Below are 22,662 nucleotides of genomic sequence, written 5' to 3'. Positions count from 1 at the left end.
CTGGGATGGACTGGGATGGACTGGGACTGAGATAAACCAAACTGGGAGGGACTGGGACTGAGATAAACCCAACTGGGACAGACTGGGATGGACTGGGAGGGACTGGGAGGGAACTGAGACAAACTGGGAGGGACTGGTTTAAACTGGGAAGGAACTGGTTTAAACTGGGAGCAACTGGGCTGGACTGGTTTGAACTGGGCTGGAGTGGCTTGGACTGGGAAGAAACTGGGCTGGACTGGTTTGAACCGGGCTGGGACTGGTCTGGACTGGTTTGAATTGGGAAGGGACTGGGTTGAACTGGTTAGAACTGGATCGGACTGGTTTGAACTGGGAAGGAACTGGACTGGACTGGTTTAAACAGGGAAGGAATGAGATTTGACTGGTTTGAACTGGGAAAGAACCAGACTGGAGTGGTTTAAACTGGGATGAACTGGTCTGGAGTGGTTTGAACTGGGCCAGACTGGTTTGAACTGGGAAGGAAGCACATTGCACTGGTTTGAACTGGGAACGGGCGTGGTTTATTTGTGGGTGTGGTTTATTTGTGGGCGTGGCCCCACCGAGGCCCCGCCCCCTCAGACCAGCTCCCCCTGGGGGGTCACGAGCGGCTCCGGGGGCACCTGGGGGGGAGGTGGGGGGAGGGGAATGAAGGGGGCGGGGCCAGAGCGGCTCTTTGCCCCTCCCCCACCCCTGAACCATCCCATTGCCCCTCCCCCACCCCAAAACAGCTCCCGTGGCCCCTCCCCCACACCCCGGATGCTTCCTCTGCCCCTCCCCCACCTCAGGCCCCTCCCCCACCCTCTAAATCCCCTCTGAGGCCCCTCCCCCATCTCAAGGCCCTCCCCCACTCCTAAATCTCCTCCCCAGCCCCTCCCCCCATTCTTAATTTTCCTCCTCAGCCCCGCCCCTAACTGAGGCCCCTCCCCCACCCCTGAACCCCTCCCTCAGCCCCTCCCCCACCCCTCAATCCCCTCCCCCCTCACCTCCTCGTAGCCCCCCCACGGCTCCACCTCCTCGTACAGGTGAGGCCACGCCCCTAAAGGGGAGGGGAAGGGGCGGCAGGTGAGGGGTGGGGGATGGGCACCGGCCCCTCCCCCCCCTCCCCCGCCCCTCCCCCCACTCACCTTTGTGGGGGTCCCAGGGGGCGGAGCCAGAGCTGGGGGGGCCCCGGGAGCCTTCGGAGCTGGGCTGGGGGTGGGGGGATGGGAGGGGCGGGGTCACAATTGGCCCCTCCCCATCCCTGAAACCGCCCCTCCCCCACCCCAAACAGACCCAGAAATCGCCCCTCCCCCCACCTGTTAAATGGCCCCTCCCCCAACCTTAAAACCGCCCCTCCCCCACCCGTCAAACCCACTCCTCCTCCACTCCTGAATAAGCCCCTCCCCCACCCTCAATTTGCCCCGCCCCGCCCCTCCCCCCTCACCGTCTCCTCCCCCTCTGTGGCCGCTCGGTGGTGCTGGCCCCGCCCCCACCGGAAGTAGCAGCAGCCAAGCCCCGCCCCCAGCACGGCCAGGAGGGTCCCGGCCATGGCTCCGAGCGCCCCCTGCAGGACGGGCACGGCCGGGTCCTCCCCGCCGCCCGGGGGCGCTTCCGGTGCCTCCCACACCGGGGGCCGGGCCTCCGGAAGCGCTGAAAGCAAAAAGAAAGTGAAAAATATGCACTTCCGGTCGGATTTCTGCCACTTCCGGTTCCCATTGTAGTCACGCCCACTCATTTCAGTCATTCCTCACGGCTATTTCCGGGTTTATCTCCCTCACTTCCGGTGCTGCTGTGATTTCCGGTTCCGGTTTTCAATTTTTACCACCCAAAGAAGCGGCTTCCGGTTCCCCAACAACTTCCTCTTTTCTCCACATCCATTTCCGGTTCCGCCCCGGCATCATCCACTTACCAAAATTCCCAACCCCGGCAAGCCCCAACTTCAGGGTTAAAAACGGAAGTCCCCTCATACAACTTCCGGCGGCCATTTTTGCTCCCACTCCTCTTCTGTGGTCACCTCCAGGCCCCGCCCCCTCCCCCCGAGCCTTAATTTTGGGTTTTTTGGCGCCATTTCCCTACCGGAAGTGACGGCTCTCAGCCGCACGGGGGCGCTGTCTCCGCGGGCGTTGCGCGCGTGCACGGTGACGTCATAGGGCGTGTCCGGGCGGAGCCCGCCCAGCGTGAGGGAGAAACCGGAAGTGACGAGATGGGCGGGTGGGGGAGGAGCGTCTGGCCCGTCTGCGCTGTGGGGGCGGGGTGGAGAGAAACTGAGAAAAGGGCGTGGCCGGAAGTCAGAGCGTGGAGGGGCCGGGAAACCCCGTGACAAGAAGAAAAGGGGGCGGGGCCAAGATGGGAACCATTAAAAGAAGTTAAATTTATGTGCGCGGACCGGAAGTGATGCAAGATTACCAGAAGTTGGGGTCGTGCGACCGGAAGAAACAAAGAGCAGGAAATAAGGGGCCCAAAGTTAGTATGGGCGGACCGGAAGTGACACACCGGAACCGGAAGTTCCTTGTGGGGACTCGAAAGTAACACAGGGAACAAAAGAAGCGGCCGGAAGTTGGTAGGGGCAGACCGGAAGTTGGTAGGGGCAGACCGGAAGTGAGGCTACAGAACCGGAAGTTGGACTGGAAAGCCCGGAAGTGACCCAAAGACTGCTCGAAGTGACCGGAAGTCGGTCTGGGTGGAACGGGAGTGCTGTCAGAGAAACCGGAAGTGGCTCGGGGAGGGTCAGGGCGCCCCCTACCGGAGCAGGAAGTGCTGGGCCAGGCCCCCGTCCCAGCCGGGATCCCAGGCCAGGCTCAGGGAGGTCCCCGAGAGCCCCGAGAGCCGCAGGGCCCGGGGCGGGTCCGGACGGTCTGGGGGGAGGGCGGGGAAAGGAACTGGTGTGAGACCAGTAACTCCCAGTAACTCCCAGTAACCTCCCAGTATGATCCCAGTGCTCCCAGTAACCTCCCAGTAACTCCCAGTTTGATCCCAGAATGACCCCAGTACCCACAATTCCCCTCCCAGTGCTTCCCAGTATAAACCAGTAAATCCGAGGCCCCTTTTATCCCTTCCCAGTCCCTCCCAATCCTCTCCCAGTGCTCCCAGTAACATCTCCGTGCCACCCAACCCCAAACCAGTATAAACCAGCAACACTGAATCCCCTTTTACCGCCTCCCAACCACCTCCCAGTATAAACCAGTAACACCAAATCCCCTTTTTACCCCTCCCAATCCCCTCCCAGTAACCGCTAAGGGCCTTCCCAGTGCTCCCAGTAACACCCCAGTGCTCTTCAAGCCTCTCCCAGTAAGCCCAAACCCCAAACCAGTAACCCCAAATCCCCTTTTAACCCCTCACAGTCCCTCCCAGTTTATCCCAGTCCCTCCCAATCCCCTCCCAGTCCTTCCCAGTTGCCCCCCAGTTTATCCCAGTCCCTTCCCAGTATAAACCAGTAACCTCCCAGTCCCTGCCAATCCCTTCCAATCTACTCCAAACCCCTCCCAGTCCCTTCCCAGTCCCTCCCAGTTTATCCCACTCCCCTCCCACTCCCTCCCAGTCCCTCCCAATCCCCTCTCAGCCCATCCCAGTCCTTCCCAGTTGCCCCCCAGTTTATCCCAGTCCCTTCCAATCCCTTCCCAGCATAAACCAGTAACCTCCCAGTCCCTCCCAGTTCATCCCAGTTTATCCCAGTCCCCTCCAATCCCCTCCAATCCCCTCCAATCCCATCCCAGTCCCTCCCAATCCCCTCCCAGTCCATCCCAGTTTATCCCAGTCCCCTCCAATCCCCTCCAATCCCATCCCAGTTTATCCCACTCCCCTCCCAGTCCCTCCCAGTCCCTCCCAGTCCCTCCCAGTCCATCCCAGTCCCTCCCAGTCCCTCCCAGTCCATGCCCACCCCCCAGCTGCAGCCTCAGCCTCCTCCTGGCCGTTCCCCTCTCGTTGGTGGCCACGCAGTCGAAGACGCCCAAGGTGCCGTTGGCCCCCTCCCAGTGCTCCCAGTGCTCCCAGTGCTCCCAGTCCGGCGGCGCCGGGGGCACGTTCTGGTAGCGGTAGCGGGGCCGGGGGTACTGGTGGGACTGGGAGGACTGGGAGGACTGGTGGGACTGGAGGAAGCGGCGGCGCAGGCGCGCCCGGGCCCCGGTGACGTTGGTGACGCTGAGCACGGAGCTGGTCCAGGGCCCCTCCCGCCACTGGAGCTCCTGGAAGGGCGAACTGGGACCAGTATGGGGGAGACTGGGGTCAGTGGGGGGCACTGGGAGGGACTGGGAGGGGATTGGGATAAACTGGGAGGGAACTGGGAGGGACTGGGAGGGGATTGGGATAAACTGGGAGGGACTGGGAGGGACTGGGATGGGACTGGGAGGGGTTAAAATGGGATTTGGGGTTACTGGTTTCTACTGGTTTGGGGTTTGGGGTTAGTGGGAGGGACTGGAAGAGCACTGGGAGGGAACTGGGAGGGACTGGGAGGAACTGGGAGGGGATTGGGGGGGACTGGAATGGGTAAAAAGGGGATTTGGGATTACTGGTTTATACTGGGAGGGACTGGGAGGTCCTGGAGAAGCTCTGGGGCGATTTTGGGGGGATATTCCCAGTCCTTCCCAGTCCATCCCAGTTCCTCCCAGCTGCCTCCCAGTAACCCCTAACCCTAAACCAGTAACGAGAAACCCAGAACCAGTATAAACCAGTAACACCAAATCCCCTCCCAATCCCTCCCAGTTCCCTCCCAATCCCTCCCAGTTCCCTCCCAATCCCCTCCCAGTCCGTCCCAGTCCCTCCCAGTTTGTCCCAGTGACCCCTAACCTTAAACCAGTAACAAAAATCCAGAACCAGTATAAACCAGTAACCCCAAATCTCCTCCCAGTATAACCCAGTTCCTCACCCGGGCTCCCCAGTTCTCAGGCTCCGCCCACTGCTCTCCCAGTTTAGCTCCACCCCCGGCACTCCCTGGGCCCGGCACCGCAGCGTCGCTGACTCCGCCCCCTCGGGCACCAGCACCACCCCCGGCCCCGCCCCCTCCTCTGGCTCCGCCTCCATCTCGGGACCGTCTGAAGAAGAAGGGGGCGGGGTCAGGAGGAGGGCAGCTCCTATTTGCTGATTGTGGCCGCGCCCACATTTGGCTCCTCCCCTTTGTCCCACCCTTTTTAGCCCCTCCCTTTCTCCCCTTAACCACGCCCTATTTAGCTCCTCCCCCACTCATTTAACCCCTTCTTGGCTCATTTTAACCCCTCCCCTTCCCCATTTAACCCCTCCCCAGTTGACCCCACCCCCTTTAGCCCCTCCCCCAGCTCTTTTAGCCCCGCCCCCAGCCCGGTTTAGCCCCACCCTCCTCTCACATCTGACGACGGCGCGGGCAGGGGGCAGAACCCCTGAGTTTGCTTTTAACCCCTCCCACTCCCTTTTAACCCCTCCCACTCCTTGTTTAACCCCTCCCACTCCCCGTTTAACCCCTCCCCCATAAACCCCACCCCTTTTAGCCCCTCCCCCGGCCCGATTTAGCCCCGCCCCCCCGGTCTCACATCTGACGATGGCACGGGTGGGGGGCAGCACCCCCGAGTGCACATTTAGCCCCTCCCACTCCTCATTTAACCCCTCCCATTCCTCATTTAACCCCTCCCACTCCTTGTTTAACCCCTCCCCCATTGACCCCAGCCCATTTAGCCCCGCCCCCAGGCCCGATTTAGCCCCGCCCCCCGGCCTCACATCTGACGAGCAGCCTGACGATGGCGCGGGCGGGGGGCGGCACCCCCGAGTGCACATTTAACCCCTCCCATTCCTCATTTAACCCCTCCCACTCATTTAACCCCTCCCCCATTAACCCAACCCCTTTGGCTCCTCCCCCAGCCCATTTAGCCCCGCCCCCAGGCAGTTTAGCCCCGCCCCCGGCCTCACATCTGACGAGCAGCCGGACGATGGCGCGGGCGGGGGGCGGCACCCCCGAGTCCACCCTGCACTCGTAGGGACCCCCCAGGTCCCGCCGCGCCCCCGAGACCCTGAGGGCCCCCCCGGGACCCCCCGGCAGCGGCTCCAGCCCCGCGGGGAGATCCAGGGGGGACCCCGAGTCGCCCTGGGGGGGCAGAGAGAGGGAAAAGGGGCGGGAAATGGAGCTGGAATCGAAGCAAAATGGCCGAAAAATGGCACAAAATACACCCAAAATAACTAAAATAACGGCGCCGAAATTGACCCAAAATAGCCCAAAAGCTGCACTGAAATAGACCCGAAATAGCCCCAAAAATAGCCCCAAAATTGTCACAAAATTGCCTGAAAATAGCAAAAATAAAAGCACCAGAATAGCCCCGAAATAGGCCAGAAATTGGCCAAAAATAACCCAAAAATAACCCAAAAATGACACTGAAATTGACCCAAAATAGTCTAAAACCGGCACTGAAATAGCCCTAAAAATAGCCCCAAAATAGCCCCAAAATAGCCCGAAAATGGCCCCAAAAATAGCCAAAAAAAGCACCCTGAAATAATCAAAAATATTCTGAAAATAGCCCCGAAAATAGCCAAAAAAAGGGCACTGAAATAATCAAAAATATTCCGAAAACAGCCCCAAAAATAGCCAAAAAAAGCACCCTGAAATAATCAAAAATATTCCGAAAACAGCCCTGAAATATCCCAAAAATGGTCCTGAATATAACCCAAAATAGATCTAAAATAGCCCAGAAATAACCCAAAAATAGGACCAAAAATAACCCCAAAAATAGCCCAAAACCAGCACAGAAACAACGTAAAAATAACCCAAAAATGGCACCAAAATAACCCCAAAATAGCCCCAAAATGGCACCAAAAAATAGCCCCAAAGTAGCCCTGAAATGGACCAAAAATAGATCAAAAGTAGCCCTGGAATAGCCCCAAAATAGCCCAAATATAACCCAAAAATGGCACCGAAATAATCTCAAAACAACCCAAAAATGGCACAGAAATGGCACCAAAACCAACCCAAAAATAACCCCCAAAAAACCCCCAAAAACCTCCAAAACTCCCCCAAATCTTCTCCAAAATCCCCCCAAAATCTCCCCCAAATCCCCCCCTGGACCCCCCAAATCCCCCCCAAATTCCCCTCATTTCCTCCCTGGGACCCCCCAAATCCCCCCCAAATGCTCCCAAAATCCCCTCAGGATCCCCCAAATCCCCCCAGGGCCCATCAAATCCCCCCAAACTTGCCCAAATCTCCCCAAAATCTCCTCTAAACTCCCCCAAATCCCTCAAAATCCCCCCCATATCTCCTCGGGACCCACAAATCCCCCCCAGATTCTCCCCAAATCCCCCCTAAACCCCCCAAATCCCCTCAGGACCCCCCAAATCCTCCCCAAATCTCCCCCAGATCCCCCCCAAAACCCCCCACACCCCTCTCATATCCCCTTGGGACCCCCCAAATCCTCCCCATATCCCACCCGGACCCCCCAAATCCCCCCCAGATCATCCCCAAATCGCCCCAGGACCCCCTAAATTCCCCCAAATCCCCCCCAATCCCCCCCAAATCCCCCTGGGACCCCCTCAATCCCCCCAAATCCCCCCCAAATTCTCCCCGGACCCCCCCAATCCCCTCAGGACCCCCAAATCCCCCCAAAATCCCCTCCAAATCCCCCCCAAATCCCCCCCAAATCCCCCCAAATCCCCCTGGGACCCCCCAATCCCCCCCAAATCCCCCCAAATCCCCCTGGGACCCCCCAATCCCCCCAAATCCCCTCCAAATCCCCCCTAAGCCCCCCCAATCCCCCCAAATCCCCCCAATGCCCCCCAAATCCCCCCCAAATCCCCCCATATCCCCCCAGCCCTTTGCCCCTCACCAGCCGCGCCCACCGGACGCTCCCTGGGGGGAGGGGGCTCCCCTGGGCCTCGCACAGCAGCCGCCCCTCCCCCCCCTCGTCCACCACCACCGGGTCGGGGGCGCGGACGATGCTGGGGGGCACTGGGGGGGCGAAACGGGGGGGTCGGGGGGGGTCCCGGGGGGATTTGGGGGGGATCTGGGGGAGATTTGGGGTCCCAGGGGGAATTGGGGGGGTCCTGAAGGGATTTGGGAGAGATTTGGGGGGATTCGGGGGGGATTTGGAGGAGTTTTGGGGGAATTGGGGGGGGGGGGATTTGGAGGTCCCGTGGTGATTTGGGGTGGATTTGGGGGAAATTTGGGGGTCCCAGGGTGAATTGGGGGGGGATTTGGGGGTCCCAGGGGGAATTGGGGGGGATTTGGGGGTCCCAGGGGGAATTGGGGGGGGGGTTTGGAGGGGATCTGAGGGGATTTGGGGGAGATTTGGGGTCCCAGGGGGAATTGGGGGGGTTGGGGAGGATTTGGGGGGGGATTTGGGGGTCGCAGTGGGAATTGGGGGAGATTTGGGGGGATTTGGGGTCCCAGGGGGAATTGGGAGGGTTTGGGGGGGGTCCTGAAGGGATTTGGGGGGGTCCGGGGGATTTGGAGGAGTTTTGGGGGGATTTGGGGAGGATTTAGGGGTCCCGGGGGGATCTGAGGGGATTTGGGGGAATTGGGGGGGATTTGGGGGGTCCCGAGAGGTTTGGGGGGCGTTTGGGGGGGATTTGGTGGAAATTTTGGGGGGTCCCGTGGATATTGGAGGGGAATTTGAGGGGTCCCTGCGTAATTTGAGGGGGATTTGGGGGAGATTTGAGAAGTTTTGGGGGGGATTTGGGGTAATTCGGGGTCCATTCCGGGTGAATTTCGGGATAATTTTGGGTCCATTGCAGGTGAATTTTGGGGATAATTTTGAGATTATTTTGGGTCCATTCCGGGTGAATTTTGGGTTAATTCCGGGTGAATTCGGGGGTGGTTTCGGGGGTTCTTTTGGGATAATTTTGGGTCCATTCCGGGTGAATTCGGGGGTGAATTTTGGGGTGATTTTGGGTCCATTCCGTGTGAATTCGGGGGTGGTTTTCGGGGATTCTTTTAGGATAATTTTGGGTCAATTCCGGGTGAATTTTGGGGTGGTTTCCGGGGTTCTTTTAGGATAATTTTGGGTCCATTCCGGGTGAATTCGGGGGTGAATTTTGTGCTCATTCCGGGTGAATTTTGGGTCCATTCCGGGTGAATTTGGGGGTGGTTTTGGGGTTCTTTTAGGATAATTTTGGGTTCATTCTGGATGAATTTTGGGTCCATTCCGTGTGAATTCGGGGGTGGTTTCGGGGGTTCTTTTAGGATAATTTTGGGTCCATTCCGGGTGAATTCGGGGGCGAATTTTGGGTCCATTCCGTGTGAATTTGGGGGTGAATTTTGTGCTCATTCCGGGTGAATTTTGGGTCTATTCCGTGTGAATTCGGGGGTGATTTCGGGGGTTCTTTTAGGATAATTTTGGGTCCATTCCGTGTGAATTCGGGGCTGTTTTTGGGGATTCTTTCAGGACAATTTTGGGTCCATTCCGGGTGAATTTTGGGTCCATTCCGGGTGAATTTTGGGTCCATTCCGGGTGAATTCGGGGGTGAATTTTGGGGTTCTTTCAGGACAATTTTGGGTCCATTCCGGGTGAATTCGGGGCTGTTTTTGGGCTGGTTTTGGGGCTGTCCCGTACCCTGGACCTGCAGGGTGACGTCAGCGCCGGCCCCGCCCTCGGCATTGACGCACCACACCCGGTAGGCGGCGCTGTCGCCGCGCGTGACGTTGGCGATGACGAGAGCGCCCCCGGGCGAGAGCCGGAAGCGCGGGGAGCCCTCTGGGGGCGGGGCCACAAAGGGGGCGGGGCCACAAAGAGGGGCGGGGCCACAAAGGGGAGGATATTTTAAAAGGGGAGGGGTTTAAAAAGGGGGAAAGGTTTAAAAAGGGGGAGGGGTTGACGAAGAAGGGTTAACAAAGGGGGAGGAGTTTAGAAAGGGGCGGGGTTAAGAAAAGGGGGCGGGGTGGACAAAGGGGGTAATCAAAGGGGGCGGGGTTAACACAAGGGGCGGGGTTATAAAAGGGGGAGGGGTCATCAAAAGGGGAGTGGTTAAAATAGGGGGAGGGGTTAACAAAGGGGGCGGGGTTGACAAAGGGGTTAACACATGGGGCGGGGTTAACAAAAGGGGCGGGGTTAACAAAAGGGAGGAGTTAGCAAAGGAGCGGGGTTAACAAAAGGGGCGGGGTTAATAAAAGGGGCGGGGTTAAGAAGGGGGTTTAAAAGGGAGAGTGGTTTAAAAGGGGGAGGGGTAAACAAATGGGGCGGGGTTTAAAAAGGGGAGGGGTTGACAAAGGGGGCAGGATTACAAAGGGGGAGTGGCTCAGGGAGAGGCCACACCCACCGTGAGCGCCTGGGGCGTTCCCAGTGCTCCCAGTAAAGCCCTGGAACCCTCCCAGTGCTCCCAGTAACCTCCCAGTAACGCCCGTGGGCCATCCCAGTGCTCCCAGTAACATCCAGGAATCCTCCCAGTGCTCCCAGTAATGTCCCAGTCCCACCCAATCCCCTCCCAGTTTATCCCAGTCCATCCCAGTCCCCTCTCAATCCCTCCCAGTCCCTCCCAGTCCCCCCCAGTTCCCCCCAGTCCCTCCCAGTCCCCCCCAGTTTATCCCAGTCCATCCCAGTCCATCCCAGTTCCCTCCCAGTCCCTCCCAGTTTATCCCAGTTCCCTCCCAGTCCCTCCCAGTCCCCTCCCAGTTTATCCCAGTCCCTCCCAGTTTATCCCAGTTCCCTCCCAGTCCCTCCCAGTCCCCTCCCAGTTTATCCCAGTCCCTCCCAATCCCCCCCAGACCCTCCCAGTCCCTCCCAGTTCCCATCCCAGTCCCTCCCAATCCCTCCCAGTCCCTCCCAGTTTATCCCAGTCCCTCCCAGTCCCTCCCAGTCCCTCCCAGTCCCTCCCAGTTTATCCCAGTTTATCCCAGTTTGTCCCAGTACCGGGGTTGATGCCCCTCCCCCGGACGCTCCAGGTGCACCCCTGGGCTGGGGGATGGGCTCGCACCGACAGCCCCAGAACAGCCTCGGAACCTTCCGGAACCAGCACGGGGGAGGGGCCCGCGCTCACCAGCGGCGCGTCTGCACCAGCAAAAACCAGTATGGACCAGTATGGACCAGTACGAACCAGTATGAGCCATTATAAACCAGTATGAACCAGTATGGACCAGTATGGACCAGTACGGACCAGTATAAACCAGTATGAACCAGTCCGAACCAGTACACACCAGTATGAACCAGTATGAACCAGTACGAACCAGTATGGCACCCGTCAGCTCCCAGTCCTCTCCCAGTCCCTCCCAGTCTATCCCAGTATAAACCAGTAACCTTTCATAACCCTCCCAGTCCATCCCAGTCCCTCCCAGTATAACCCAGTATAAACCAGTAACCCCAAATCCCCTCTTTAACCCCTCCCAGTTCCTCCCAGTTCCTCCCAGTATAAACCAGTAACTACCAGTCCCTCCCAATATATCCCAGTAAAAACCAGTAAGCCTTCCCAGGCCCTCCCAGTATAAACCAGTACATCCTAGTCACCTCCCAGTTCTCTCCCAGTATAAACCAGTAACCCTTTATAACGCCCCCAGTCCATCCCAGTCCATTCCAGTCCCTCCCAGTATAAACCAGTATGTCCTAGTCACCTCCCAGTTCCCTCCCAGTCCCTCCCAGTTTATCCCAGTATAAACCAGTCCCTCCCAGTCCCTCCCAGTTTATCCCAGTATAAACCAGTCCCTCCCAGTATATCCCAGTACAAACCAGTAACCCTTTACGATCCTCCCAGTCCCTCCCAGTATAACCCAGTCCCTCCCAGTTTATCCCAGTATAACCCAGTCCCTCCCAGTCCCTCCCAGTATAACCCAGTCCCTCCCAGTCCCTCCCAGTATAACCCAGTCCCTCCCAGTTTATCCCAGTATAACCCAGTCCCTCCCAGTCCCTCCCAGTTTATCCCAGTATAACCCAGTCCCTCCCGGGCTCTCACGGCGCAGGCGCAGGATGTGGGCGGAGCTAACGGCCACGCCCAGCCGCGCGCTCCAGGCCCGGCACGTGATTGGCTGATCCTGGAGCTCCAGCGCCCCCTGCAGGTGCAGCCGTGACCCCGCCGTGACCCCGCCGTGGGGGGCGGGGCTGGGGGGGAGGGGCAGCCCCGGATCCCTGCGGGGAACTGGGAGTTACTGGTTTGTACTGGGAGGGACTGGGAGGGGAACTGGGAGTTACTGGTTTGGACTGGGAGGGACTGGGAGGGGAACTGGGAGTTACTGGTTTGGACTGGGAGGGACTGGGAGGGGATTAGGGGGGACTGGGAGGGGAACTGGGGTTACTGGTTTATACTGGGAGGGACTTGGAGGGGAACTGGGAGTTACTGGGATGGACTGGGAGGGACAGGGAGGGGAACTGGGGTTACTGGGATGGACTGGGAGGGGAACTGGGAGTTACTGGGATGGAACTGGGATATACTGGGAGGGGAACCGGGGTTACTGGTTTATACTGGGAGGGACTGGGAGGGGATTGGGAGGGACTGGGAGGGGAACTGGGGTTACTGAGGGGGGACTGGAAGGGACTGGGAGTTACTGGGATGGACTGGGATATACTGGGAGGGAAACTGAGGTTACTGGTTTGTACTGGGAGGGACTGGGAGGGGACTGGGAGGGGAACTGGGAGTTACTGGTTTATACTGGAGGGACTGGGAGGAGATTGGGGGGGACTGGGATAAACTGGGAGGGGCTAAAGAGAGGATTTGGGGTTACTGGTTTATACTGGGAGGGACTGGGAGCACTGAGGGAGTCGCTGGTGTTACTGGGAAGGGTGTCAGGGGTTACTGGTTTATACTGGGAGGTTGCTGGTTTATACTGGGACGTCACTGGTGTTACTGAGGGGTTACTGGGAGGCTCTCAGGGGTCACTGGTGTTACTGGGAGGGGACTGGTCTATACTGGTCTATACTGGTCTATACTGGTCTATACTGGTTTGTACTGGTGCTCACGGGGCGTGGCCGGGCCGGATCCAGGTGAGCTCCGGGGCCGGGTGGGCGGGGCCAGCGCGGCACGTGAGCGAGAGGGCGTGGCCAGGGCGGGGCTCCCGCGGGGACACCGAGATGGAGACGGACTGGGCTGGAACTGGGACAAACTGGGATGGACTGGGAGCGACTGGGAGGGACTGGGAGGGGATCCAAACCAGTCCCTCCCAGTAACTCCCAGTCCAAACCAGTAACTCCCAGTCTGTCCCAGTAACTCCCAGTCCCTCCCAGTTCCTGCCCAGTCCCTCCCAGTATAAACCAGTTCCCTCCCAGTCCTTCCCAGTTTATCCCAGTCCCCTCCCAGTCACTCCCAGTATAACCCAATCCCCTCCCAATTCCCTCCCAGTGTAAACCAGTATAACACAATCCCTTCCCAGTCGCTCCCAGTTGCTCCCAGTCGCTCCCACTCCATCCCAGTCCCCTCCCAGTCCATCCCACTTCCTCCCAGTCCTCTCCCAGTATAAAACAGTGTAAACCAGTGTAAACCAGTATAACCCAGCCCCCTCCCAGTCCCTCCCAATCCCCCCCCCAGTCCCTCCCAGTCGCTCCCAGTATATCCCAGTATAACCCAGTCCCTCCCAATCCCCCCCCCAGTCCCTCCCAGTCGCTCCCAGTATATCCCAGTATAACCCAGTCCCTCCCAATCCCCTCCCAGTTTTCCCCCAGTTCCCTCCCAGTCTCTCCCAATCCTCTCCCAGTCCCCCCCAATCCCCCCCCCAGTCCCCCCCAGTCCCTCCCAGTCCCTCCCAGTATAACCCAGTCCCCTCAGAGTCCCTCCCAATCCCCTCCCAGTCCCCCCAGTCTCTCCCAGTATATCCCAGTATAACCCAGTCCCTCCCAGTCCCCCCCAGTCCCTCCCAATATAACCCAGTATATCCCAGTCCCCCCCAGTCTCTCCCAATCCCCCCCAATCCCCTCCCAGTCTCTCCCAGTATATCCCAGTATAACCCAGTCCCCCCCAATCCCCTCCCAATCCCCCCCAGTCCCTCCCAGTCGCTCCCAGTATCCCCAGCCCACTCTCACAGATCACTCTCAGCCGCACGGGGGCGCTGCGGGTGGGCGGCGCCCCCTGGCGGGCGGGCGCGGCCTCGCACCGGAAGTTGGCGCCGTTGTCGCCGGGCGCGAGGGTCACGTGCAGCGCGCGCGAGGTCACGTGACCCGAGCGGCTCTGGGGCGGGGCTTCCGAAAGGGGGCGGCCGTCCTGGGGGGGGGGGAGGGGCTTGGGTGAACTGGGATGGACTGGGATAAACTGGGATAAACTGGGATAAACTGATTGGGAGAGACTGGGATAAACTGGGAAGGACTGGGAGAGACTGGGATAAACTGGGATAAACTGATTGGGAGAGACTGGGATAAACTGGGAGGGACTGGGAGAGACTGGGAGGGACTGGGAGGGGATTGGGAGAGACTGGGATAAACTGGGAGGGGATTGGGAGAGACTGGGAGAGACTGGGATAAACTGGGAGGGGATTGGGAGAGACTGGGATAAACTGGGAAGGACAGCGAGGGGATTGGGATGGACTGGGAGGAACTGGGATAAACTGGGAGGGATTGGGAGAGACTGGGAGGGACTGGGAGGGGATTGGGAGGGACTGGGATAAACTGGGAGGGGATTGGGAGGGACTGGGAGGGGATTGGGATGGACTGGGAGGGGATTGGGATGGACTGGGAGGGGATTGGGATGGACTGGGAGGGAACTGGGAGGGGTTTGGGAGGGACTGAGGGGACTGGGTTATACTGGGAGAGACTGGGAGAGAACTGGGAGGGACTGGGAGGGCTCTGTGAGGGACTGGGTTATACTGGTTTACACTGGTTTATACTGGGAGGGACTGGGAGAGGACTGGGAGGAAGTGGGATAAACTGGGATAAACTGGGAGGGGACTGGGATGGACTGGGATAAACTGGGAGGGGACTGGGAGCGACTGGGAAGGGATTGTGTTATACTGGTTTACACTGGGAGGGGATTGGGAGGGGATTGGGTTATACTGGGATAAACTGGGAGGGACTGGGATGGACTGGGTTATACTGGGAGGGACTGGGATAAACTGGGATAAACTGGGAGGGACTGGGAGGAGTTTGGGGGGAATTTTAGGATTTTTGGGGGCATTGTTTGAGAATATTTCAGATTTTTTGGGAGATTTTTTAGGACGTTTTCAGAATTTTCAAGTTGAGATTTTGGGGAGATTTTTGGGATTTTTTGGAATTTTTGGGGGAGATTTTTGGAGGCAAATTTTTGGGAGATTTTTGGAATTTTGGGAAGAAAATTGTGGGATTTTTTGGGATATTTTGGGATTTTTGGGGGGGATTTTTTCGGAGATTTTTGGGATTTTTAGGGGGAAATTTTGGGATTTTTTTTAAATATTTTGGGATTTTTTGGGGGATTTTGGGGATTTTTAGGGGGGAACTTTTGGGATTTTTTTTGGATATTTTGGGATTTTTGTGGGGGATTTTTTCAGGGGAAAATTGTGGGATTTTTTGGAAATATTTTTAGATTTTTTCCAGGAAATTTTTGCAAATATTTTGTGGATATTTTGGGGGAACATTTAGGATATTTTGGGGTTATTTCGTCCATTTTTTCAGATATTTTTCAGCTATTTCAGGGAAATTTGGGGAACGCTCCGGGAATATTTCGAGGAAAGGTTTGGGAACATTTTTGGGGACATTCGGGGCCATTTTGGGATTTTTTGGGGCCATTTTTGGGGCCGTTCTCACCTTGCTCCAGGTGAGTTTGGGGGCCGGGTGCCCCCCCCGGGCGTGGCACAGCAGCCGCAGCCCCTCCCCCACCCGGAAGGTGGCGTTGGGGGGCGGGGCCTCGACCCAGAGAGCCTGGGGCGGGTCTGGGGGCGGGGCCAGACAGGGACACGCCCCCTTTTAGAGGGACACGCCCCTGGTACAGGGACACGCCCCTTTCTTAAAGGGACATGCCCCTGTTAAAGGGACACGCCCCGTTTAAAGAGGACACGCCCCCTTTTAAAGGGGCACATCCCCAATCCCTCCCAGTTCATCCCAGTATAAATCAGTAACCTCCCAGTCCCTCCCAGTTTGTCCCAGTCCCTGCCAGTTTGATCCCAGTTCCCTCCCAGTCCCTCCCAGTCCCTCCCAGTCCATCCCAGTCCCTCACAATCCCCTCACATTTCATCCCAGTCCCTCCCAGTCCCTCCCAGTTTGATCCCAGTTTATCCCAGTCCCTCCCAGTCCCTCCCAGTTTATCCCATTCCCCTCCCACTCCTTCCCAATCCTCTCCCAGTCCCTCCCAATATAAACCATTAACATCCCAGTATATCCCAGTCCCCTCCCAGTCTCTCCCAGTCCCTCCCAGTATAACCCAGTCACTCACGATCCCCTCCCAGTATAAACCAGTCCCTCCCAGTCCCTCCCAGTATAAACCAGTCCCTCCCATTCCCCTTCCAGTCCCTCCCAGTCCCTCCCAGTATAACCCAGTATATCCCAATCCCTTCCCAGCGCCATTCCCAGCACATCCCAGTATAACCAGCCCCATTCCCAGTCGCTCCCAGCCCCATTCCCAGTATGTCCCAGTATGTCCCAGTATGGTCTCACGGCTCACGCTGACCGTCACCGTCACGCTCCGGGTCCCCACCCCGGGGGTCTCGGCCTCGCACACCAGGGGGGCCCCGTGGTCCTGGCTCCGCCCCCGCAGCGTCAGATTGGAATAGGCCCCGCCCCCCTGGGGGTCATTGAGAGGTCGCGGGGTCACTCGGGGTCAGGGGTCACTCATTGGTCGCTCCCAGTTTATCCCAGTATAAACCAGTGCCCTCCCAGTTCCCTCCCAGTTCCCTCCCAGTATATCCCAGTATATCCCAGTATAACCCAGTATAACCCAGTTCCATCCCAGTCCCTCCAAGTATATACCAGTCCCCCCCAGTTCCCTCCCAGTATAAACCAGTATATCCCAGTATAACCCAGTCCCCTACCAGTTCCTCCCAGTATATCCCAGTCCCCTCCCAGTCCCTCCCAGTCCATTCCAGTCCCTCCCAGTATAACCCAGTTCCCTCCCAGTCCCCCCCCAGTCCCCTCCCAGTATATCCCAGTTCCATCCCAGTATATCCCAGTTCCATCCCAGTCCCCTCCCAGTATATCCCAGTATATCCCAGTTCTATCCAAGTCCATCCCAGTAAATCCCAGTATATCCCAGTCCATCCCAGTGCCCCCCAATCCCCTCCCAGTAAATCCCAGTCCCCTCCCAGTATATCCCAGTCCCCTCCCGGTATATCCCAGTCCCCTCCCAGTCCCTCCCAGTCCATCCCAGTCCATCCCAGTCCCCTCCCAGTATATCCCAGTCCCCTCCCAGTCCATCCCAGTCCATCCCAGTCCCCTCCCGGTCCATCCCAGTCCATCCCAGTCCCATCCCAGTCCATCCCAGTCCATCCCAGTCCCTCACTGGTGCGGGTCCCTCGCTGCTGGGGCTCAGCCGGGTCCCCCCCAGCCACCAGCGCAGCCGTACTGGGGGGTTACTGGGAGCACTGGTGCAGCTCAGCTCCGCCTCCCCGCCCTCGGGCACCGCCCCCGAGCCCAGCACCGTCAGCTCCGAGGGGCCGTCTGCCAGTACAGACCAGGAGGGACCAGTAAGGACCAGTATGGACCAGTATAAACCAGTATAAACCATTATAAACCAGTATGGACCAGTATGGACCATTATAAACCATTATAAACCAGTATGGAGCAATATAAACCAGTATAAACCATTATAAACCAGTATGAAGCAGTATGGGCCAGTATGGACCAGTAAGGACTGGTATGGACCAATATGGGCCAGTACAAACCAGTATGGACCAGTTTGGACCAGTATAAACCATTATAAACCAGTATGGACCAGTATAAACCAGGTCCATCTCCAATCCCTCCCAGTTCCCTCCCAGTCCCTCCCAGTCCCTCCCAGTTCCCTCCCAGTCCCTCCCAGTCCCTCCCAGTCCATCCCAGTTCCCTCCCAGTTCCCTCCCAGTTTACCCCAGTTTATCCCAGTTCCCTCCCAGGTCCTCACACGCCACTCGCAGTTTGACGCTGGAGCTGGCCCCGCCCCCCGGAAGTGACGTCACGGCGCGGCACCGCAGGGTGGCGCCATCGTCCTCGGGGGCGGGGCGGAGCACGAGCCGCGTCCTGGCCACGCCCCCTTCGTCCTCTGACCACGCCCCCGCCAGGGGGAGCCCGTCCTGAGGGGGCGGGGCCAGAGAAAAGGGGCGTGGTTAAATCGAGGCCACGCCCATAAATGGCTCCCCGGGCCTTCCAGTTTGATCCCAATGATTCCCAGTAACTCCCAGTATGATCCCAGTTTGATCCCAGTGCCCTCCCACTAAATCCCAGTGATTCCCAGTAACTCCCAGTGCCTCCCAGTATGATCCCAGTAACTCCCAGTAATTCCCAGCACCTCCCAGTATGGTCACAATACTTCCCAGTTTGATCCCAGTAACCTCCCAGTTTGATCCCAGTGGCTCCCAGTCTCCCCCAATCCCCTCCCAGTTCTCTCCCAGTTCCCTCCCAGTTTATCCCAGTCCCTCCCAGTGGCTCCCAGTATAAACCAGTCCCTCACAATCCCCTCACATTTCATCCCAGTCCCCTCCCAGTCCCCCCCAGTACCTCCCAGTTTGATCCCAGTCCCCTCCCAGTGGCTCCCAGTATAAACCAGTCCCTCCCAAGCCCCTCACATTTCATCCCAGTCGCTCCCAGTTTGATCCCAGTTTGATCCCAGTCCCCCCCAGTTCTTCCCAGTTCCCTCCCAGTAACCTTCGTTCCCCTCCCAGTCCCTCCCAGTTTATCCCATTTCCCTCCCAGTCCCTCCCAGTATAAACCAGTCCCTCACAATCCCCTCACATTTCAGCCCAGTGCCTCCCAGTCGCTCCCAGTTTGATCCCAGTCCCTCCCAGTCCCTCCCAGTTTGATCCCAGTCCCTCCCAGTCCCTCCCAGTTTGATCCCAGTTCCCTCCCAGTCCCTCCCAGTTTGTCCCAGTTCCCTCCCAGTCCATCCCAGTCCCCTCCCAGTCACTCCCAGTTTGATCCCAGTCGCTCCCAGTCCCTCCCACTTTCTTCCCAGTCCCTTCCAGTCCCTCCCAGTTCCCCCCAATCCCCTCCCAGTGGCTCCCAGTATAAATCAATAACCTCCCAGTATATCCCAGTTTGATCCCAGTCCATCCCAGTCCCTCCCAGTATAAACCAGTCCCTCACAATCCCCTCACATTTCACCCCAGTGCCTCCCAGTCCCTCCCAGTCCCTCCCAGTTTGATCCCAGTCCCTCCCAGTTTATCCCAGTCCCTCCCAGTCCCTCCCAGTCCCTCCCAGTTTATCCCAGTCCCTCCCAGTCGCTCCCAGTTTGATCCCAGTCCCTCCCAGTATAACCAGTATAACCAGTACCTTGTCCCAGTGCAGACTGGGCGGGGGCCGCCCCCCCCGGCTCAGGCAGAGCAGCTGCAGCTCCTCCCCCGCCCGGACCAGTGCGGGCAGGCCCTCGATACTGGGAGCACTGGGAGGGACTGGGAGGGCAGCGGGGGTCACTGGGAGGGACTGGGATAAACTGGGATAAACTGGGAGGGACTGGGAGGGACTGGGATGGACTGGGATCAAACTGGGAGGGACTGGGAGGGCAGCGGGGGTCACTGGGAGGGACTGGGATGGACTGGGATCAAACTGGGAGGGAACTGGGAGGGACTGGGAGGGACTGGGATAAACTGGGATCAAACTGGGAGGGACTGGGAGGGACTGGGATAAACTGGGATCAAACTGGGAGGGACTGGGAGGGACTGGGGGGCACTGGGAGGGACTGGGATCAAACTGGGAGGGACTGGGATGAAATGTGAGGGGATTGTGAGGGATTGGTTTATACTGGGAGGGACTGGGATAAACTGGGATATACTGGGAGGTTATTGGTTTATACTGGGAGGGACTGGGAGGGGATTGGAGGGAACTGGGACAAACTGGGAGGGACTGGTTTATACTGGGAGAGACCGGAGGGGACTGGGAGGGACTGGGAGGGAACTGGGAGGGAACTGGGATAAACTGGGACAAACTGGCTCACCAGGCAGGTCCAGCCACAGTTTGGGGTGAATTTGGGGATTTTTTGGGATATTTTTGGTGGATATTATGGGATGCCCGTCACTCACCCGCCAGGTGCAGCCGCAGTTTGGGGTGAATTTGGAGTTTTTTGGGTTATTTTTTGGGGATATTTGGTGGTTATTATGGGATGTCCCCGCTCACACCGCCAGGTGCAGCCGCAGTTTGGGGTGAATTTGGCGTTTTTGGGGATATTTTTGGGGATATTTTGGTGGTTATTATGGGATGCCCTCACTCCCCAGCCATGTCCAGCCGCAGTTTGGGGTCAGGTTTGGGTGAATTTTGGGGGTTTTTTGGCCTATTTTAGGATTTTTTGGTATATTTTGGGCTATTTTGGGCTATTTTGGGCTATTTTGGGTTTTTTTGGGGATATTTTCGGGTTTTTTGGGGATATTTTGGTGGTTATTATGGGATGTCCCCGCTCACCCGCCAGGTCCAGCCGCAGTTTGGGGTTTTTTGGGATATTTTGGGATATTTTTGGGGGATATTTTGGTGGTTATTATGGGATGCCCTCACTCCCCAGCCATGTCCAGCCGCAGTTTGGGGTCAGGTTTGGGTGAATTTTGGGGCTTTTTGGGACATTTTAGGACATTTTGGGCTATTTTTGGGGGATATTTTGGGATATTTTGGGTTATTTTGGGTTATTTTTGGGGATATTTTTGGGTTTTTCGGGATATTTTGGTGGATATTATGGGATGCCCGTCACTCACCCGCCAGGTCCAGCCGCAGTTTGGGGTGAATTTTTGGGGTTATTTGGGGATATTTTGGGTTATTTTGGGTTATTTTGGGGATATTTTCGGGTTTATTTGGGGATATTTTTGGTGGATATTATGGGATGCCCGTCACTCACCCGCCAGGTGCAGCCGCAGTTTGGGGTGAATTTGGGATATTTTGGGTTATTTTGGGGATATTTTCGGGTTTTTTGGGGATATTTGGTGGTTATTATGGGATGTCCCCGCTCACCCGCCAGGTGCAGCCGCAGTTTGGGGTAAATTTGGGGTTTTTGGGGATATTTTTGGGGATATTTTGGTGGTTATTATGGGATGCCCTCGCTCACCCGCCAGGTGCAGCCGCAGTTTGGGGATATTTTCGGGTTATTTTGGGTTATTTTGGGATATTTTTGGGGGTTATTATGGGATGCCCGTCACTCACCCGCCAGGTGCAGCCGCAGTTTGGGGTGAATTTGGGGATTTTTGGGGATATTTTTGGGGGTTATTATGGGATGTCCCCGCTCACCCGCCAGGTGCAGCCGCAGTTTGGGGTGAATTTGGGGATTTTTGGGGATATTTTGGGGGTTATTATGGGATGCCCGTCACTCACCCGCCAGGTGCAGCCGCAGTTTGGGGTGAATTTGGGATTTTTTTGGGTTATTTTTTGGGGATATTTTTGGGGGATATTATGGGATGCCTGTCACTCACACGCCAGGTGCAGCCGCAGTTTGGGGTCAGGTTTGGGTGAATTTGGGGATTTTTGGGGATATTTTTGGTGGTTATTATGGGATGCCCGTCACTCACCCGCCAGGTGCAGGCGCAGTTTGGGGTGAATTTGGGTTATTTTGGGGATATTTTGGGGGTTATTATGGGATGCCCGTCACTCACCCGCCAGGTGCAGCCGCAGTTTGGGGTGAATTTTGGGTTATTTTGGGGATATTTTTGGTGGTTATTATGGGATGTCCCCACTCACCCGCCAGGTGCAGCCGCAGTTTGGGGTGAATTTGGGGATTTTTGGGGATATTTTGGGGGTTATTATGGGATGTCCCCGCTCACCCGCCAGGTGCAGCCGCAGTTTGGGGTAAATTTGGGGTTTTTGGGGATATTTTTGGGGATATTTTGGTGGTTATTATGGGATGCCCTCGCTCACCCGCCAGGTGCAGCCGCAGTTTGGGGATATTTTCGGGTTATTTTGGGTTATTTTGGGATATTTTTGGGGGTTATTATGGGATGTCCCCACTCACCCGCCAGGTGCAGCCGCAGTTTGGGGTGAATTTGGGATTTTTTTGGGTTATTTTTTGGGGATATTTTTGGGGGATATTATGGGATGCCCGTCACTCACCCGCCAGGTGCAGGCGCAGTTTGGGGTGAATTTGGGGATTTTTGGGGATATTTTGGGGGTTATTATGGGATGCCCGTCACTCACCCGCCAGGTGCAGGCGCATCCCGGCCGTGCCCGGAGCCGCCCCGGCCGCGTTCGAGGCCGAGCAGAGCAGGAGGAGCCCCTGGAGAGCCGGGCTGGGAACGAGCCTGGAACGGGAACTGGGATGGACTGGGAGGGACTGGGAGAGACTGGGAGGGACTGGGAGGGACTGGGATGGACTGGGAGGGACTGGGAGAGGATTGGGGGGAACTGGGAGGGACTGGGAGGGAACTGGTTTATACTGGGATGGACTGGGAGGGACTGGGAGGGACTGGGATCAAACTGGGAGGGACTGGGAGGGGAAATGGGAGGGGAACTGGCCATACTGGTTTGTACTGGTTTGGACTGGGGGGCACTGGGAGGGATTTGGAAGAGACTGGGAGGTTACTGGTTTGTACTGGGAGGGACTGGGAGGGGAAATGGGAGGGGAAATGGGAGGGGAAATGGGGTTACTGGTTTGTACTGGTTTGTACTGGGAGGGACTGGGAAGGGAAATGGGAGGGACCGGGATGGACTGGGAGGGAAACTGGGGTTACTGGTTTGTACTGGGATGGGACAGAGACAGACTGGGAGGGACTGGGAGTTACTGGTTTATACTGGGATGAACTGGGAGGGCACTGGGAAGGGATTGGGAGGG

General features: G+C 57.6%; 1 protein-coding gene across 1 annotated transcript; it reads right to left on the bottom strand.

Moving 5' to 3' along the window:
• Positions 1–495: 495 nt before the first annotated feature.
• On the bottom strand, positions 496–22,320 carry NPHS1 (NPHS1 adhesion molecule, nephrin). Its single transcript, XM_071419574.1, has 21 exons — positions 22,029–22,320; positions 19,197–19,315; positions 17,799–18,001; positions 17,233–17,428; positions 16,392–16,518; positions 15,546–15,670; positions 13,857–14,034; positions 12,801–12,933; positions 11,800–11,972; positions 10,767–10,904; positions 9,140–9,614; positions 7,749–7,965; positions 5,848–6,022; positions 4,838–5,003; positions 3,854–4,170; positions 2,720–2,831; positions 2,053–2,216; positions 1,421–1,626; positions 1,122–1,185; positions 981–1,033; positions 496–617 (listed from the first exon to the last, which is right to left on the bottom strand). Exons 1-21 carry the CDS (start codon positions 22,045–22,047, stop codon positions 573–575), a joined length of 3,405 nt encoding a protein of 1,134 aa, XP_071275675.1. The 5' UTR covers positions 22,048–22,320; the 3' UTR covers positions 496–572.
• Positions 22,321–22,662: the final 342 nt, after the last annotated feature.

The sequence above is a fragment of the Agelaius tricolor genome, unplaced genomic scaffold, assembly GCF_023055355.1.
Source record: "Agelaius tricolor isolate 1412-34295 unplaced genomic scaffold, bAgeTri1.0.p SCAF_111, whole genome shotgun sequence".
NCBI lineage: Eukaryota > Metazoa > Chordata > Aves > Passeriformes > Icteridae > Agelaius > Agelaius tricolor.
Note: the sequence above shows the minus strand (reverse complement) of the source record. Positions and strands in the feature narration are given on the sequence as shown.

Excerpts from the sequence above, each read along its gene's own strand:
- NPHS1 (XM_071419574.1), bottom strand. Across the intron at positions 15,671-16,391 it reads GGTGACGGTCAGCGTGAGCC|ACCCGCCCCAGGCTCTCTGG; the intron begins GTGAGACCATAC and ends CCCCGCCCCCAG. Across the intron at positions 4,171-4,837 it reads CTGAGAACTGGGGAGCCCGG|TTCGCCCTTCCAGGAGCTCC; the intron begins GTGAGGAACTGG and ends TACTGGTCCCAG.